Genomic DNA, 20499 nt, shown 5'->3' with positions numbered 1-20499 from the left:
ATCAATCCTTGGTTCTACCATTCTGACCTTTCTTAGTCACCACTTCCCTGCTCCTTATTCCCTGGCCAAATGGTCCCATATTCTCTTCAGCTTATGGGGGAGCTGCTGCCCCAGTGACCTGGACCCACCACAGGGCATTCTGCTTATTCTAAGCAAATTATGCTCCCAAACCAAACACTGCACACGGTCCTGTCATGCTTCAGGTCTATGCCCTTGTAGTCTCTGACAGGTGGCTTTCACTGGGGCCATTTCCTCTATCAGTGGGCACTATCCACTTTACAACCGCATGTGTGGATCCCTTTACTGGCCTATTGCTTGCTACACCCACCAGGAACATCGCTATGGAGCAGATAATCTCTTTCTTTTCTAAATACATCCTGTCCCATTCATCCCTGCAGACATCATTGACTCAGATCAAGGATCTCATTGACTTCTCGTGAATCAGAGCACTGGGCTAGCTCTGGGCTCTCCTACAGGGCTGCAGTGGTACTTTCATCTCTCAAGTTGCTCCTTCTGTTACAAGGCGGTAATCAGACTCCTAAATGGGCTTTCTGGCTGCCAGGGGCATTTACCACTTCAGACTCTAGGCCACATGGCCACCATGATCCTCACACCAAGTGGACTCATTGGGCCATGCTGCCTGTGATTGTGATCAAGGGGGAATCTGATGCTTTCATCTTACAGGACAATATTATCTACATTTTCCACAACTGTTTTTGAGTCTCTTTACAGATTTAAAATGTTGATCATCTCTCCTTCCAGTACTCATTGATGACCTAATCAGGGACAAGTGGTCAGCTATAACACCCTAGTCATAGTCCTGGCCCATTAGAAAAACACCGACCCGCCATACTGCTCCTGGCGCACACTTACAAGCTTGATATGCAAATTCCTCCTGAAAGTCCAATGTATAGTGGCTTTATTGGATGGTTCATTTCTCCTAACCATACCTCCCCAAAGGAGGTAAAAATAATTGCAACTGGACCCACAGAAGGATGGTGTGGAGCTCTACAAGGGCAAGAGGCACTCAGGCTGGTTGACACCAGCAACATCAGAAGATGACAGCATGGCAATACAATTACACCACTCAGCCCTGCCGCACTTTGAAGGAAGCTACCCCTGAACTGTTGACCGACAATAAATCTTTACTATGGGGCAGTCAATGGACAGGTGCACAATGGTAAAATACAGATGCTCACTACTGCTGGCCTTACTCTGCGCCTTGTGTGCCATCTGGATCATGGGGCTTCTCTTCCACCCAGAGAAAGTTGCTGGACCATACAGCACTCGCTCACTTGCACCCTAGTGCGGCATCGGGGGGTGGACAGCAAGACTTGGAAGCCAGCCCTTAGAGGGGCTGTACTCAAAAGCTTCTAGGTATGGATTCTAGCTTTATTAAAGCCCACCAGCCTTGCGTACATACTCACCAGCATCCTGACCTCTGGGCGCTGATCAGGACATGGCCCTAATTTCAAACCTAATTGGCTGACTGGCTTATGTAGTTCAGACACTTCTCTAGTAATATAGAGCCAAACGTTAAGTTGTCAGGAGCATATAACTAAATTTTCTTTAAACCAAGCTACATAGGTGCCTCCAACCCTTACTATTTTTTTTAAAGGTTTGTTTGTTTATTGAGTGAGAAAGCATCCATGAGCAGGAGGGGTAGAGGGAGAAGGAGAGAGAGAAAAGCAGACTCCACGCTGAGTGCAGAGCCCAATGTGGGGCTTGATCTCACACCCTGAGATCACAACCTGAGCCAAAACCCAAGAGTCAGACGCTTAACTGAATGAACCACCCAGGTGCCCCTCCAACCCTTACTATCTATGGATGGAGACCTCCTTAGAGAACAGTACTGCCTCATTATTTATGAGGTGCACCCCAGGGATCCCCAAAATTTATTGAGAATTTGTGATACCAATAAATGCTCCTGATGGTTCAAGCAGAACTTAATCTGGGCACCCCAAATATATGCAACCTTACTAGACCCCTTGACCCTTCAGTTCCCCTCCTGAGAGGGGCACCCATCTCCAGATGGCTCCCTCCACCTGTGACAATGCTGGAGGTGACAATGCCCAAACCTACAACCTCATCCCAAACACTGCAACATTCCACTATAGCAGAGATGAAACCCAGGAAGTCGCAGCAGCTGCTGAGGGCAAGCACTTCCCAGGACTTGGTTGCTGAACCAGATACCTGTTTATATGAATTCCCTGCCACTGACCCCTTTGAGCGACATTTCACACTTAACTGTATGTTTACCCCGAACCCTTTGCTTATTGCTATGCTTGCTGCTCAGGTGTGAGGCGAAGTTGTGGCTGCCAAGTTGTTGTCTGTTGCACCTTTGAGCTTGGGAAGGCCAAGGTATGTGGACATCTCAGACCCTTCTGGAGGCCCCTTTAAACCCTTCGCTCAGATGCTTGCCTTCACCACACCCATTAGATCGGCCCACACTATGCATCCTCCTGGGAGTCTGTGAAGTTAATTTCCACTGAGAGGACCCCTTCCTGGCTGCAGATCCTGCCGCTGCCACTGCAGACCCCTCTACACCCTCTGGAAGATGTACACTTAGAGGGTACCTCTCTACGGCCCCCACTCACAGCTCCCATTCAAGCCCTCCAATAGTCTTAATACTGTTATACAATGGGCAGAAGGTAAAGCTCACTTTGAAGGGCCGCTGTAACTGCTGGGCATGTCACTGGACTCCACAAAGGCTCTTTCCCATTAGCGGTCTACACAGCTGATTTATTGACTCCGCCCCCATTTGGCCACAGAAGCCACTTTACCGGTCCCTGTAGCCTGTCCTGCAGCTCTGTGCAGTGCTCAGCTTCTCCCATGTGGGACACTTTGCAAGGCAGCATGTGGCACCTGGCAGGAGCCCTCACACGTCCTTTTCCAATCCTCCCATCTCCCCAGGTACCAGTGCCCTGTGGATGAATACGAACCAGACTGTGTCCCCAGGAACACGATATCCATGGTCTTGGGCTTCAAGGCCCCGCCATTCAGGGGAAACCTCAACTTATTCCAGGTACCCTGATCAAGCAGTTGATGTCCACTGTGGGCTTAAGGCCCTGAGGCATCTCACACATACGTGGTTCTCCGTATATGCACTTCTCTTTCCCTCCACTTCCAACGCATTTGCATGCCCGCTGGCCCCTGGGAAATCCCATCTGTCTTTAGTCTCCCTGGGACTACCCTTTCAAACCACTGGATGGAAACCTTACTTTGTCTTTCTGCCTCCCTGACATCAAAAGTGTACAGCATTCACCCACATTTTGTCAGGCGCAGACATGGTACTAACCATCACAAGGACTGAGAGCTAGGTGCCGTTGCATTAGGCACCCAAAAGCAAATGACTAAGGTAAACACCAGCCTGTCAGCCACCCTGTCAGAACACACTGGGCTCCTACACCAAAGCCTAATTTTTTTTTTAAGATTTTACTTATTTATCAGACAGAGATCACAAGTAGGCAGAGAGGCAGGCAGAGAGAGAGGAGGAAGCAGGCTCAGAGCAGAGAGCCCGATGCGGGGCTCGATCCCAGGACCCTAGGATCATGACCTGAGCCGAAGGCAGAGGCTTTAACCCACTGAGCCACCCAGGTGCCCCAAAGCCTAATTTTAATGCAGTGACAACGTGGTTCTTGAGCAGAGACGGTTTGGGGTAACCGTTTAGCCTCAGATTACTTACTGGCCAAGGAAGGTATATGCGCTGTAAAGGGGACCACCTGCTGCATGTATACTGATAATTCTGGACAAATTCAGAGAAACTTATGAAAGACAGCCCAACACATGTTTCATAACCTCACCCAAGTCTGTAACTGAACAACTACCTTAACCTTACCCAAGGGCTTTATTTTCTTGGCCAGATCTCAACAAAAGAAGGAAATGGTTAATGGACAGGATTTCGAACCTTCATTTATACCGCTGACTGGCATTTTTGCTCTGCTCAGATGTTTTATGTGCTGGGTGACCAAAACTCTGACAGTGGTTTTCACTATCCACCATCCTGACAGTGCCTAGAATTTTCCCTCAAGTTTAATATCCTAAAGATTAACACCGGATCAACTGGGATGAGAAAAATAACATTTTTTTGTTGTTTCTGAGTCGCTGCTTAGGCGTTTTTCAGCATGATAAGCAAACTCACACCCAGAGTCTGGACAAATATTTAGATAAGACCTTGAGTTTAGGATTCCCACGCTTAGTTCCTGCTTTGCTTTTCCCGGAGCACCTTTTAAAATAACCACTGAGGGGGTGCCTGGCTGGCTCAATCAGTGGAACAGATGACTCTTGATCTCGGGGTTGTGAGTTCAAGCCTCACTTTGGGTGCAGAGATAAAAAATAAAAATAATAAAATTAAATAAATAAATAAATAAATAAAAATCTTTAGGGGCACCTCAGTGGCTCAGTCGGTTGGGTATCCAACTCTTGCTTTTGGCTCGGGTCATGATCTCAGGGTCGTGAGATGGAGCCACATACTCAATCTGGGAGTCTGCTTGAGTTTCTCTTTCCCTCTCCCTCTGCCCCGCCCTGCAACTCATTCACTTTCTCTCTCTAAAATAAATAAGTATCTTTAAAATAGCCACTTAGGAGGTAAGACCTGGAAAAGTTAAAAACCTCAGCTGCAACCACCTCATAAGTAGTAGGAGTTTGCTACTCTGCTCTCTATCTCCTGTTCATCCACGATCTGGGGTGGAGGACCGCTCAGGTACTAAAGGATCCCTATTCAGGTGATTGGTGCGCCCTCATTCTGCAGGTCATAATCTGCATATTCTTAATTCCATTAAGAATTAAGAATTGGGGCGCCTGGGTGGCTCAGTGGGTTAAAGCCTCTGCTTTCGGCTCAGGTCTACCCCTATGATCCTGGGGTCCTGGGATAGAGCCCCACATAGGCTGCTTAGCAGGGAGCCTGCTTCCTCCTCTCTCTCTCTCTCTGCCTGCTTCTCTGCCTACTTGTGATCTGTCTGTCAAATAAATAAAATCTTTAAAAAAAAAAAAAGAATTAAGAATTGTCTTAATTAATTAAGAATTAATTAATTCGCCGTCCCCCCCACCCGCACAGTAGGGAAGCTCTGTGTGCAGGGCAACTAAAGTCAAAGGAGATGACTTCTGTCTTTCCTAGACCCCGTGCTGTGCATAGGGTACGTCTTCCATCCCTTCCCTACAGGAAGAGAAAAGAATCCTAAGGGAGTAGGATGCAAAGCAAGTAATTTTTGACTAAAGAAAAGTTTCAGGAAAAGGTTTGAGGGGGAGAGAATATACCATCCTAAAATATGCTTCTTTGGCATAAGGATTATTTTAGGCTGATTATTTCTAAGAAACAGCCGACACAGGAGAAGTTTTGAAAACGGGAGTAGAAGTCCTTCTGTAAGAGTCATTTACATTTTATAAGAAATCTCCATTTGTAAGGGTCTCTCTATTTCGCTCACTCTCTCTCTCTCTGTATCAAGAAGACAATGATTCTAAATCTCTAGGAACTCTCATCAGTGGAGAAGGCGGAGACTTACCTTGCCATTGCTTACGGTGCTTTTCCTGACAGCCTCCCACACCTGGGCCCCCATCTCTCACCCCAACATCTTCTTTTGTCTCTAGCTGGAGATGTTGTCTAAACTAGTGATGTGGGCCTTTCTGGAGAGAGACTCAGTTTTCCTGGGTCTCTCCCAAGTAAATAGAGGAGATACACATGTTAGAAACTTCTGTCTGTTTTCCTCCTGTTAATCTTTTATTGCACGGTGCAGGTTCAGCCAAGAATTTAGAAGGGTCAAAGGAAAATTATTTTTCCTCCACTACAAGCTCATTAACTTCCTTAGAAACAGACCTCATAGGATTATCTCTGAATGGATGAATGAATGAGTGAATGAATAAATGAATAAATCTAAATCGTCTCTCCCTCTTTTTAAAATGTATGGCCCACTGCATTAACACATTGCATTAGTGGTTCAAAAATACTTACATTCAGCAATCATAAATTTCCATTTTTGCTTATACAAATCTCTACACATAAAAAAGACAAGTCTTGGTAACAAAATAAAACTGAATTTTTCCATTTCATATCCTTATACATCTACAAGGTGGTAAACTGACTTCCCGGCAAGTAAAAAAAAAAAAAAAAAAATCACAATAATTCATCAGTAAACAAAACTGTCTACAAAGAAACTTGAATTGCGGTAAGCTCCAAAACTCAAGGAACACAACCATCTAGCTCCGAGGTGACCACATGCCCCATCTGCAATGGAGCATCTTGGTTTATGCCTATTATCCCAGCAGGATTATTAAGCATGCTTACTGTCACTCTCCACAGTGGCTATTTGGACAGTAAGTTATACATCACCCTGCCTAGAGATAAAAAGGTTCCTGACAATCTCTGACAAAGAGAACTTTCAGATTTTCAGAAACACTGGTATTACATAGGTGCTCTGCACAATCTGTTTTTAAACTCACAAATTTTGAAAGAGTTAATAACATTTTCACTTTCACAGTTGTAAAGTAATAAGGACTGATCAACCCTGAATATTTATGAAATAAATACAAAGTCCTGCCTTGCAACCTAGATCTGGGAACTTCTCCCTTCACCTCTACCCCCAATCTAAGGATCCAGGAGAATGGCACAGTGATTCAGCATTTCTAAGGCATTCATTAAAATGTGCTGGAGTGCAATGAAATCAGGAGAGGAAAAAAGGTACCTAATACACAGATATTAAAATCAAAACTTCCTTTATAAAACCAAAAATGATGAAATTCTATAGATTCTCTCTTGCTGAAACATTTGTAAAGCAGCTAAACCGACAAGTATCTCTCATCACTATTATTAGGCAAGTCATCCTAAGATACAGCAGAAAACATATGGCATACTTTTTGTCAACTAGTTCAAGAGAGGCTTAAAAACAAAACAAAAAAACAAAAACAAAAACAAAAGGAAATCACAATACAAAGGGAAATTTCAGGGCATCCACGATACAAGATACTGTTTATACCTGTATGGAAGCACCTTTTAGAATCTTGCTTATCTCATTTTTGTGTCACCTGAAGGACAGACCATGTCTTGTTCATCCTTGTACTCCTTATCTCTTATCTCTGAATCTTTAGCTTACTCCTTTGCACAAATGTGCAACAATTGTTTGTTCAATTAAACTCATAAGAAAAGGAGAAAAATGCTCTCATATATCATTTCCATGTAAACATTTTTTTTCTGAGATAAAAGAACAGCCCCCTTCCCCATGGAGGGTGGAAATGAAGAATCATTTCAACTGCAAGTACGTGTTTCACAGTGAGAAATTTATATAAGTGGCAGGAGAAAGTTTAACAAAACTTATTACCATAAAAATTAAGTGTAGAGTAGTCAAACCATGTTCCACCCAACAAACCACGTAACTTTCCACCAGTAGGCAGGCATCAGCCATTGCTTCCATAATTTGAGTTATAAAAATATTCCACTGAGGTTTTTTTTTTTTTTTTTAGTATCAGCTCAGGAGGGCTTGAACATTCTTTGAAATGGGCTTTAAGGAAGTTTTTGGTTTTGTTTGCTTTTTAATTCCTCCAGCACCCTATGCAAAGGCACTGGGGTTTGAGAACCTGCCATTCAACCGTAGAAGATCTCCTTAATTAGGAAAGCCATAAAATGGGTCCCAATGCATTTATCAAAAGGCTTTTCGATTCTTCCTCCTTAAAGTCACCACCCACTCCTCCTATCGACAAGACAAATGGGCAGGCAGGATCCAGGAGTCAACCCATGGCTGATGTCATAGATGGGTAACAGCCACTTCATAATACTATGAAACAAAATTATCTGCTCCAATAATAGTCAATACAAAGGAAGCATTTTCTCAGAAACCTGACTTGTAGAAAATAATAAAAGTGAAATACTCGGGCTTCTTGAACTTCATATTAGCTGTTTTACAATCTTGGGAAACACACCCAAGAGCCTTAAATTTCTAATTTCCCATTTGCAAAATGGGAGTAAATACCATTACAACTTATCTATATTTCAGAAGACTAACAAAAACAGTGATATAAACCACAGATATTTCTCTTAAATTCTAGATCTTAGACAGTACTTTTCACCATTGGACAGGTTTAGCCCAGAGTAAATTCTTGACATACAGACTCTATTCTCTGGTCCTGATGAAGAAAAGAGGCACTGATGATTGACCTATTGTGTAAATCTGTCCAAAATACTACTAACTCAAATAAAGAACAGTAAGCAAGACAAAAAGATCCTTCAAACTCTTTGAACATGAAGCCCCTTCATCTTCCATTGAATGCCTTTTTAAAAATCAGTGCCACTTTCTGAACCATCTTCAAAGTAAAGCAACCACTTGCAATGAATGCAGATAAAGTCCTGAAAGACTATGCTGGCCCCAACTGGTCTCTACATTATTTACACAGTTTGCCATTATCTTTTCAAATGTCAAATTGTTTGCCTACTGAAAACACATCAGGAAAAAAAAAAAAAAAAAAAAAAGAGCATCATTTCCTACCGATCAATTAAAGAAATTTAAAATTAAATTTAAACACTCAATTTCTAAGTGAGGAACTGATAGGGAATCTGCAAACAGCCTGTTACAGCAATCTTGTGTGTGCGACCTGAAAGCAGTTTTCATCATGGGAGGAAGAACCCTGCACCCTTATATAAAGCCTCACGATGTAAGTCAGGACCATCAACATGCTCACTCAACTCCTGCTCAGTGCCCAATGCACCTGAAAGACACCTGACCACATTCCAGCTAGGAATTTTAAAAGCCATGAGAAAATTTAAGTTCCACAGGAGAGTCAGAGAGAAAAAAACAGACAGCAATCCTGTCACAGGAGATCCCAGGTTTATTTCCTCCAGTTTCTTCCCTACAGTAATATTAATTGATTTACCAATAAAATGCTGCAGTAAAATCTGTGACATCAGATTCTGGCAGAAAATCAATTCAAAGGAAAACTCTTCATGGCAGCTCCTTTTGCATACCCAGACCCACGCCTACCTGGTTATGTTTTTGCTGGTGTCTTGTCTTTGTGTCCAGAACATGATAAGGACTTTCTGAGTCTTGGTTGATGTAATAGATGAGTCTTGAAGGCAATGTGATTTCTTTCTGCATTGCATTGCTGTAACTGATATTACTGCTGTTATGCTGTTGCAATGTGCTGTCTTTATCTGCCAGGACTCCCAAATTTTTTTCTGCAGTTTCATTCCAATGCGGAGCTGGGGGGAGGAGGTAGAGGGAGCGCACAAAGATACACAAATACACACATATACCCTTTAAGTACATAAGTACTACGATGTGTTTTTCCATTAATTGCAAAAACAAAGTTCTCTGTGTATAAGCAGGTAAGAAGTAGAGAAACAGCAAAGCAAGTTATCGCAACAGTGAAATGGCCTGGATAGGTTAACAGCCAATGAGGCTTAGACAGTAATGTACTATTTCTTTTTATTTGTGTTTTATATGTACATTTCTAACCAGTCTTATACTTCAAAATATGGGGGATAGGGGTGGTGGGCGGCATGGACTTGAAGAAGACATTAAATGAACATGCCCAGAGGTTCTGACCCTCATCTCCACCCCCTCTCTAAGTCTACAGGAGCTCCATGGGACTCTGACTAGGAGTATCCCATCCGAGAGCTAAGAACGCTCGCTCCTGAGGTAACTTGAGTGCTGAATTCATGGATATGGGTTGTTAATTTATTTATTAAACAAAACAGGCAATTCCTTTTGCTTTAAACTTTGAGATGAGCAAAAATCTTTTGCCATAGAGGGAAGGAGATCCTGGCAGCTTTCCAATTCCTTATTTTTCTGCCAAGGCCAGCTCTCTGCTTCCAGTGATTTCCAATCATCAATGTATTGACTATCATTTTATCTTAACTGTTCATTATAATGACAAGCATTTTGAGAATTACAAACCAAAGGTTTATACCTCCAAAGTTTCCCTCCCCCACCTTAATTCCTACGGCAGTGAATAAACCCAGTAGGCGATTTGAGGAAACAACACATTACCCCTAATTATCATTACGTCCTCCCGCATTCGCATTCAGGCTCTCCACCCAAGAAGCAACTTGCTCCCTCGCTGCATTTCCCGGCCACTGGTTTCCCCTCTGCCAAGTTGCAGAGATCGCTGAGGGACCCCGCATCCACTAAATACCTTCCAGTGGAACCGGCAGTAATTGGAACGGGTTTTTAGTGAATGCAACAGAAATGGACTTCAGAAAGTGAACTGGCATGAACCGGGGCTTGGGGAAAGAGGGGTGGAGAGGCAGGCAGGGTGGCTGGGAAAGGCCGAGCCCGGGACGTGTCCGGAGCGCACGGACCCGCGTGCCCTTCGCTTTCCTCTGCAGGGCCCCGCGGGCAAGGCAATGCAAAGGGCACCGGGGCCATACCCACCGCTGGGTGCAGTAGTCCCCCAGGCCCGGGGCCGGGACGAGGTGGCGAGAGGAGGCAGCAGAAGAAGGACGAGGAGCAGGCGGCAGGGCGGCGCGCGGGCCAGGGCGCGGATAGGCGCCGGGCCGGCGGGGCCGCCGGAGGGGCCGCGAGAGGCTCGGGAAAGGCTGTACCCCGCCAGGGGCGGCCGCAGGGAGCTGCTGCCGGGCGGCTTCATGGCTCATAGCTCCCGGGCGCCGCTCAGTGTGGCGGGCGAGAGCGCCGGGCTAGGCTGCGGGGAGGCTGCGGGCGGAGCCGATCACGCCGACCCGGCGCGCATGGTGCGGCCGCGGGCAGGGGGTCGGGGCTCGGGGCTCGGGACTAGAGGCTAGGCGGCGCCCCCTCCCCTGCTCGCCTCTCAGCCCCTCCCGGGCGGCCGCTGAAGAGTCCGGGGGTCCTAGTCGCTCCGCCAACTTGGAGCCTCCCCAGATGCTCCTCCCTCCCTGCGGCGGGCGCGGCCGCTCCAGCGACTGCGGGGGCTGCTGCTGGGGCTGAGGACGCTGAGACGGCGCGTGAGAGCGAGCGGCGCGGGGGCGCGCGGAGCGGGCGTGCGCCCCGCCCTCGAGAGCGCGCCCGAGCGCGCCTTCGGTTCCTGATGCTGATGCTGATGCTGATGCTGATACTGATGCTGTTGCTATTGCCAGGCACAGGACGCATTGCGCATGCTTTATCGTGGAGGGAAGGGGGGGGCGGGGGGAGCGAAGGGGGGAAGCAGCAGAGTGATGCAGCATCCCAGGCAGCATCAGAGGTGACGGTGGCATCTTCAGAGGTGGGGGCAGGAGAGGAGGAAGGCTGACAATCAGAGATTAGCCAGAGGGGAAGAAAAAGAATGAGAGGGTTTCCTGGCCAGAGACAAAGATGCTCTGGAGAAAACAACCAGCCAGAGAAATCTACCTACTTCTACCACCGCAAATCTTACATACTCCACTCCCCCTCCTACTCCAACCCCCTCCTCCGGGAGAAAGTAAGGCCAAGCATTTCCTTCTTAATCTTTTATGTCCTTTCTTCAAATAAATATAAAGGATTGCGTCCAGGGAGGTAAAAAATAGCGCTGCTTCTCACTCAGCTCACTCCTAGCGGGTGAAGTGAGGGCTTTGAGGCACGTTTGCTGGCTGCAGGCTGGCGGGGGCTGGAGGGCGCGCTGAGCTGGGCTGCTTCGCAGAGAGCCAGACCTCCTGCGCAGGAATCCCCAGAGCTGGGGCGCTCCACCCCCGCCTGTCCCCTGTGCCTGTGCCTAGGGGTTTTGCAGAAAGCAGAAATTACCAGAAGATGTTTGCTCAAAAGTTCAGAAAGCGTGACTGGGTTTATCTGGGAAGATTCAGAAATTCTGTAGGCAAGAAATACGGAGATTAGAAACTAAGTGTGTGGCAGCTATTTGGGCAAATCCATCATTTGAGAACCATGTGGGTGGATATGCATTGGAGAGGACACATTTCAAATTTTGAGATCTAGTCCTAACTTCTGCAGAGAAAGGAGGAGCTTTTTCTCTTGCTGCTGGGGAAAAAAAAAAAAAAAGTACATAAAAAGTACATCGAAAGTCCCTGAGTTAGGTAAGTTTAGCAGGCACTAACTACCATGGTTGGTTTCAAATTGGGGCCTGTGGCATAGTTCTGCCCCCAAATTCCCACAATGCAAGCATTCGTTTATTCATCCATCCAATGAAAGCAAGTGACAATATTGTCTTGCTCCACTATTTGTCTTTAAAATGGAGACTATAACATATACTGTGGCGGAGCCAGAATTCCACAAGTAGAAAAAAATTGTGTGTGCGCATGTTGTGTGTATCTCACCATAGAGATGACAGGGCTTAGTGTTGTTAGCCATATTCTCCACACCAAAAGGGTCAGAACAAGTCTTCTCAAAATGTGCCGCTTTGGCATGTGGACTATTTTGGAAAACCGGTGGGCTCAAGAGAAAGTTGTGCATCTTCCTTAGCTGCCTAGAAGAATTTAAGTTGGCGGTCCTTCCCAGAATAAGATTTATTACCAGGGATAACTTTTTTTCTGAGTGACCCCTTGTACAGCAGTGCAAACAACTCATTACCAAATATCTGCTCTTACTCTTATTGCCTTGAGAATTGCCCTCTACCCTCTGAATCCCCAGAACCCATCCCATTCCTTAGCCCAGGAGAGCAGATATATCTCATTTTACCTTTCTGTCTTTAGAACTCTCATGTACGTGGAGTTCCTGTATGTATGAAATTAAATCTATTTTTCTCCTTTAATCTGTCTCATGTCAATGTACCTCTTAGACCTGCCAGAGGAACCTTTGAAGTACATGGGAAAATTTTTCCACCCAACAACCCCCACTAAACAAAGAAGGAAGAGGGAGGGAGGAGAGAGAGAGCCAAAGGGAGAGAGGAAGGCAGACACATATACAGAGATCAAAGATCACAGAGTTGGTGGGGGCTAAACACTAGTATTACTTTTTCCTCTCTGTATCAGAGCGAAGATATTAACTATTACACGTTTATTAATGTAAGCTTGTAACTGATGCTTCTTCCCCCAAATGAAGGCAGCAATAATGTTCCTTTTAGCTCAGTCTTGTGTCCCTTGCACCTAGCATAGTATTTGTGGCACAGAGAAAGCTCTCAGAAAATATGTCATGAATGAATAAACCAGAAGTGTGTGGTAACTTGCAGTAGTCACAGTGTAGCAGGCTGGTGAACACTCCCATTTTCCTATAGTTCCTACTTATACATCAGTGTTCTTGGGTGTGTCTCAAGACAAGCATGTCCTGGCTTATATCCGATATAATGATATAATGACATATATAATATAATAATTGTATATATTACATATATATAATAATTATATATAACATATATATAATAGTAAAATCTTGAACAAGGGCTTGGGAGAAAGGAGGTATACAAGGAATGAGAAGAAAGAAGGAAATGAAAGGAGAAAGATGCTGAGATCCTGTTTTTTTAAAGGACTGTCTCCCAATTGAGTGCGTCTCAAAGCCAATTCCGATAAATAAAGCTACATGTCAACCTGGACCAACCGAACACCCACCAGTTTAAGCCACCCTTCCATGTACTTGGGGAAGAGCATTAGGACTCATTTCAGTTTCAAATAAGGAGCAGGAGTTTTCACAAAGCAGGATGTTGTCTTTTGCACTGTAATCAAACGACTGCATTTATTTGTAGAACTTGAATGTTTGCAGACATGTCTGGAGGCAAGATAATGTATCAGCAAATGAGATCGGGAGTTAGAGAAAGAGTAAATTCCTCAGAAAAATTTACCAGAGGTTTGATCCTTAAACCATACATTTAAGGGAAGGTTAAAAACAGAATCAAATATTCTTTAAGTAGATAGTATGTTAGATTTAGTAATAGTTTCATTATGTAGCTCGGAATATTTATGGTTATACAGTTTTGTTCCAAATACTTTCTGTGCTCTCCCGATATTTAATAACTTTGTTAATTGCCACCTGCTTCTTTGCTCTATATTCCTGTTTGTGCATACTACCCTTCCCCTGTAAAAAAAAAAAAAAAAAAAATGCTTAACTGGGCTGCATCTTGGTCATCCTTGATCCCCAGAGCCTAAGACATAGTACCCAGAATGGAGTCAGCATTTGATGAATGTGTGTTGAGTAGAGGGACAAGTCACAGGCAGGAGAGGGAAGGATTCGGCAAGCTGGACTCGAATGCAGATAGCAGTATACCAGAAGTTTGAGTGCTGGGACATCTCTGGTTAGATATGTGTGCAGTATCCACTGGCATCAGGGACCACTGGACTGGCTAGGTCCATGTGGCAGACATGAGAAACTGCCGCAGTTGTAGGTGAAGGCAACAGGCCAGAAGGTCCAAAGGAAGGAAATTACTCCAGAGGATGTGGACACCAAGTGAACACAAATAAGGGTGTGTGTGACCAGTGCCCAGAAAGAACAGCCATACTGCTCACAAACATGGTTCTGCTCATCTGGTACTGGAAGACACCAGAAGTCCTCTCTTTGCTATAATCTGTTGCAGGGGCAAAAATGGACCCACTTTGTAACCAGTGAGAAAACTGGGCCTGGTTTGGAGCACATAAAAGGTAGGGGTGGGGGGCACCCGCATAGCTCAGTAGGTTAAGCACCTGCCTCCAGCTCAGGTCATGATCCCAGGGTCCTGCTCAGCAGGGAGCCTGCTTCTCCCTCTCCCCACTGCTCACGTGTGCTTTCTCTCGCTCTCTCGCTCTCTCTCAAATAGATAAATAATGTTTTTTTAAAAAAAGAAAGAGGTAGAAATATTAGATTTGGAAGGCACCTGCCCCTAAAGGGCTGAGACTGAGGGAGAAGGCAGATAAAGGAATCACATAAAAGGGGCCTCGGAGGGCGAAAGCTGGAAAAAAAGAAAAAGAAAAAGAAAAAGAGGTGATGGAACAGAGCAGATTTACAAGAGCAAGTAGAGTGGAATAATCATGTGGCCAAAAAGCCAAGGTCGAAGAAGGCACGCAGCAAACTGGTGGCTGGCACTGAGGCCAAGGGGTGGTCCATGGAGTGAAGCCACAACGAGAACACAGACGAGGCGTGGCACAGCTCCCATTTGACAGAGCTGGCTGGGGGCAGATCCTGAGACAGATTCCGCTCTGGAAGGTTTCTCCTTCTCTTTTTAGAATGGCTGTGAATACTGATCTTACCAGTAGAAATGACTGTCCCCAAGGACAGAAGACAATGTGCTTCTCAGGGAAAGTGAAAAAAGAGGGAGATCTATTATGAGTGCTTTGCACATGGTTCAAGGGTCAGCAAACATTTTCTATAAAGGGCCAGATAGTAAATATTTTAGGCCTTGTGTGCCATATGGTCTCTGACGCATATTCTTTTTTTTTTTTTTTACAACCCTCTTAAAAATGTAAAAAGCATGCAGCCTGCAGGCTCTCGTTTGTCAACCTACCATTTTTAACTACATGTGTGTATAAATATCTATCTTAAGCTTAACATTTTTCATCAACTGCATTATCTCGTCTGCTTGGGAGCAGAAAAGCATGTGTAATAATAGACATGGTTCTAACTCCCAAAAAGCCACCTCTTCACTGAATTTAGCTATCCATCTCATCAGCAATGCAATTGTTTAATTCTTAATACACACGCATCCCTTGAAGGGATTCCTAAGGAGAGAAGCAATCCTCCATCTAGAGATAATTCCTAGACTTAGACAATGGAGGGGACACCAGAAATCACTTCCCCCACCCCACAAAAAAAAAAAAAAAATACAGATACTGAAAGATCCCAGACTGCTCTCTTGTTTTGCCAAGATGTATTTCCTGGTGAGCAGGGAAATGCTGAATAAATGCTACAGCCATGACAGGTCAGGGGACAGGGGAACACACACATTGACAGCCCTTCCTGGAGCCTGTTACCATCCGTGACCTGCTGTACTCCTCAAAAGTCAGTCCTGAGGAGGCTCTGATGTAGCAAGTACAGTCTCCAGACACAGGGCCACGCCTGATGTCTCAGACAACCTTCAAGTGCATGAAAAGTAAGCCCACAAGTCTATGTTAAATATGCCTCTGCTCATTCTGAAGGACTGACCACAGTAGGACAACTTCAGAAGTCAAGATGTGACTTATTCCAACAGTCCTGGGGCAGGGAGGAAAGAATGTATTACCAAAACTGCAATGGCCACAGGCATTTCTGGTGGAATAGTTGAACAAAAATGTATCAGACTGTCGAAGCATGAACATATCTAAAGAAAAGTAACCACTGTTAGAAACCTAAAATTAAGTTCTTCACAGATTTGACATTAAAATGAAGGATGATTAGGACTTCCTGACAGAACAGGATACATTTGAAAAACAGTTTAATTTTTTTCCCCACCACACAAACACTGGGCTAGTTTATCCCACAGTTTGGAGCATTTACAAGCTGAAGCACAAAGGGATAAACAACCAAGTCCTGATGATTCGTGGTGATGACATATGCCATGCAAAACTTGGAAGAATTATGTTTATTAGGAATAATCTGAGTCAACAGGTAATCATTAAGCCCTCACTGTGTCACAGAGCAAAACAGTGGAAGGAAATTGCCACATACTAATTGAGTAGGTAGGCGGAAACCTCAACTACTTCTAGAGACAGCAAGTGAATTTTATCTGAAAAGGTTAGAACTCCAGCAGCAGAATTAATATACCAATGATAATCCCTAACATTTGCATAATAACAATAGCTAAGCCCTTTAATAATGTCTGCTTTAATAATTACTATGCATTTACACATCACAAAGTGCTTTCATCTGTTTTATTTTATTCGATCTTCAATTCTGTGACATAGTGAAGGCAATTACTACTATTTTTTTAGACACTCCATCTTAGGTGTGAGGACACTAAGGCTCACTGGTTTTGCAGTGAGTCTCCCTCCTGGCTGCACATCCAAATTACCTAGAGAGCTTTAACGACTTATCGATGCCTGACCATTTAGAACCTTCAAGAGTGGAAGCCAACATCAGTATTTTTAAAATCCTCCTAGATTAATTCAATGTGCAGCCAGGGTTAAAATGCAGTGGGTCAAGGGGTTTCCCAAGATCACATCAGAACTTGAATTAGAACCCTGATTTCAAGTCTTGTATTGTATTGTTCCCAAGGTCTTTTTCCCTACATCTGCTCTTTTCACAAGTTAACCTTGAACAAGAAGGGATACCAAAAAAAAAAAAAAAAAAAAGAAGAAGTAGAAGTCTAGTATAATTTCCACAGAACCTAAGAAAATATAGAATTAGAAAACATTTGAGCCAGAAGTTATGTTTGAGATCTTTTAGGAATTCAAAGTTATTATCGTACAATTGTAGAAACAAAGGAGCAGAGTTTCAGCTTGTTGCCAAGACCACACCAATCTGTGGCAGAGCCGGGACTGAATTCAGGTTTCCTTTCTCCAGGCTTTCCAGTACTTTCCATCATGCTTTGTACGTGGTTTGTTTTAAAAAATGAAAAACAAAAAACAAAACAAAACAAAAACTGGCAAAAATCCTGGTCATTCGACAATGTAATTCATTTCTTATCTCCCGCATGACATTGCTTTGTAAAGGCAAAGAAGGTTTAGCTACGAGATCTGGGTCCCAGTATGATCAGTCCCTCTACACACAGTTCTATAGTTCGGCTGCATAGAAGAGCCTCGCGCTGCAGCTTGGGAGTGCCCAATAGGAAGGAAAAGTACTGCGGAGGGTGGTCCCACACATGTCTGGAGGTAATCCATCCAAATAGAATAGCTATTGTTCTCCTACTTCTCTTGTCTTTCATGTCTCAAATATTTCCAAGAGGTAATTTTCTCATCTAGTGAATTTCTTGTAGTACCTTCAGTGTATCTTCAGAATTCAGCAGCTGCAGCTTCTTAAATCCTATTTTAGAGAGTCCCAAATTTGGTGAGAAACAGAAAGGAACACAGGAAAGAATAAAAACAAAATAATAACAAAATAACAAGGAGGAGGAAGGAGAAGAAATATCTATACAACACCTACTATGTGCCACATACTGAGTTAAGCACTTTATCTGGATGATCTCATTTAATTTCATACAATTCTATGAAGGATCTACTGTTATGACCCCCATTTTGACTGATGAGGGAACTGAGACTCACTTGCCTGCCGTCATGTGACTACTGGGAAGCAGAGCTGGGTCAGGAGCCCGACTCCAAAGCAGAAATTGCCAACCATACCAGAATGATTCACCAATACTATCAACCTATCAAGTGTAATAATAAAATTCACCAAAAATATTACTAAAATTCAATCTTCTACCTGTTCCACATTTAATTAACAACTGGTTTGTTTAAAATGAAACTGAAAAACATGGTACTGCATAATCTATTCCACAACTGCCACAAAACAAAAAACCTGCAACAGTCTCTTGAAAGAATCTATAATATTTTTAAGTCATGGCACTTGGCTACAAATACAATTTTAGACTTTATTTTGTCTGTTTAAAACCACTGACATAGGGGCACCTGGCTGGCTCAATCCATTAAGCGTCTGCCTTCGGCCCAGGTCATGATCCCAGGATCCTGGGATCAAGCCCTGGATCGGGCTCCCTGCTCAACAGGAAGTCTGCGTCTCCCTCTGCCCCTCCTCCCACTCGTTCTCTCAATCTCCCTCTCTCACTCTCTCAAATAAATAAATAATCATTAAAAAAAAAAAACTGATATATTGATCCGCACACAGAACTATTCTGAATTATGTCTGTAACTCTGCATTAGAGATTTCTGAATATAGACATTCTATACAATTATTTGCATAATTCCAAAACAAAACCTATTTATGGTCTAGACATCGGTTACTGACATTGAAGTAGCACTTCACAAGAGAGGGCCAAGATCCTTACTTACAAGAGAATTTAATTTTTTCTAAATTTTAAATTAACCACATAGTCACCCATTAGACTTAATCTGATCAATATTACAATTGGCAACAGTTATTAATCTACCCTATTAAACAATATTAGATTTTGCCAACATATTAAAATTTTGAGGTTTCTAAAGATATAACTATAAAAGCTTAAACCTTGATCAGGAGTCATTACATATTTGTTTTCTGTTATTTATTCTAAGGCAAAAAGAACAGCTAACATTTATAGAGCTCCTTAGATCACAAAACATGTTTTGCTCACCTTTTGCCATTTACTATACTCCAGCATATAAATTAAAACCTAGCTGGCTGGATTATCTCTGTTAGCTTATCATGGGGCTTGACTATTCATGTCATGGATACAGACGTGGTCAGAGACAGAGAACAAATGATAGACACAATCACTTCTCCAGAACGAAAAGAGAAACTCAAGGATTCTCCAGAAACAAGTTTTAAGGCTTTTTATTTGCTATTTTGATAAATTATCTGTGGGATAGATTGCATGCTGAAATGCCCTATCATGCAGAAAACACTGAGTTCTTCCATGTAAGAAAATGTTTGGGCGAACAGAGATAAACTATAAACAAATTTCCTGCGGCTATGTGACATGGCCACAAAAACTAATAAAAGGATTTTATTATCAACAAGTAAGTTTTGGAATAAATAACCTAAACTATTTATATATCTAAATAGCTATATATCCTACCATCAAATATCCCCCCACACATGGAATATTATCCAAATTATAGCTGGCAATAACACCCAGATCCATGCACGCACTCTCACACACATACACAAACTCCTTCAATTCCAATGTGGGAAACAGACTGAAATTGACTGTCCCCTGAATAAAACGATTTCATCTAAAAAAATGACAACAGGGGCGCCTGGGTGGCTCAGTGGGTTAAAGCCCCTGCCTTTGGCTCAGGTCATGATCTCAGGGTCCTGGGATGATCGAGAAGATTCATTGTGTTTTTGCTTTCTAGTGTTGCTTGGTTGCTGCGGTAACAAGCAGCCCCCAAATTTCAGTGCTTACAACAACCAGCATTTATTTCTTACTCGGACTACACAGAGGCTGCAGGTTGGTTGAGGCTGAGTTCTGCTGTGCTCCATGTGTCTCCTCATTCTGGGAGTCAGGCTGCAGGAACAGCCCCCAACTGTAACGGGCTACAAGAGACCTGGCCACAGTATGCGGTCACATCGGGCCGAGCCGTGGAGTGCAAAGGCCCACAAGCCTCACAGGAGGCACAGAAGGGCAGGACTGGGTGCCTGGGTGGCTCAGTGGGTTAAAGCCTCTGCCTTTGGCTCAGGTCCTGGGATCGAGCCCCGCATCAGGCTCTCTGCTCAGCGGGGAGCCTGCTTCCTCCTCTCTCTCTCTGCCTGCCTCTCTGCCTACTTGTGATCTCTGTCTGTCAAATAAATAAATAAAATCTTTAAAAAAATGACAACAAAACAAAATTGATATTGTCAAAATTACAACAAACTATAGTGTACAAACCCTCAAAAGGAATTAAATGTGATCCACGAATAGATTTTAAATTACCAAGCTGCTGCCAGAGAAAACACCTTAAAAAATAAGGACCATACCATCTGGCAAGATAAAGAATGAGCGAGGATGTATTCAAAGACTTTAACGTCATAAGCAATGTGGATAAGGTGAACATAACTTCCAAGTCCTAAAATATCTTCATGAAGGGGTAGCATCTGAAATTTGATAAATTCTGTGCAAATAACAAGCAGCACATCACATAGTGTTAAATTAATTTTTAGTGGGCCCTCTGAGGATATGTTCCCT

The 20499-nt window shown here is 43.7% G+C and overlaps 1 protein-coding gene across 3 annotated transcripts in view; it reads right to left on the bottom strand.

Moving 5' to 3' along the window:
* ADAM23 (ADAM metallopeptidase domain 23) overlaps positions 1 to 10918 on the bottom strand; it is a 167284-nt gene extending 156366 nt beyond the window's left edge. For 2 of the 3 annotated variants that reach the window (XM_032354550.1, XM_032354549.1), the window contains exons 1-2: positions 10356 to 10917; positions 8964 to 9181 (exon numbers count right to left, since the gene is read on the bottom strand). In XM_032354550.1, the coding sequence (XP_032210441.1) occupies positions 8964 to 9181; positions 10356 to 10569 (432 nt within the window). In that variant the 5' untranslated portion in view covers positions 10570 to 10917. Of the gene's footprint in view, positions 1 to 8963; positions 9182 to 10355 lie in introns of all 3 variants that reach the window. The other variant, XM_032354551.1, reaches the window with a different exon arrangement.
* Between the last annotated feature and the right edge of the window lie 9581 nt (positions 10919 to 20499).

Source organism: Mustela erminea, chromosome 8, assembly GCF_009829155.1.
Source record: "Mustela erminea isolate mMusErm1 chromosome 8, mMusErm1.Pri, whole genome shotgun sequence".
Taxonomy (NCBI): Eukaryota; Metazoa; Chordata; class Mammalia; order Carnivora; family Mustelidae; genus Mustela; species Mustela erminea.
This window is presented reverse-complemented; position numbering and strand designations above follow the sequence as displayed.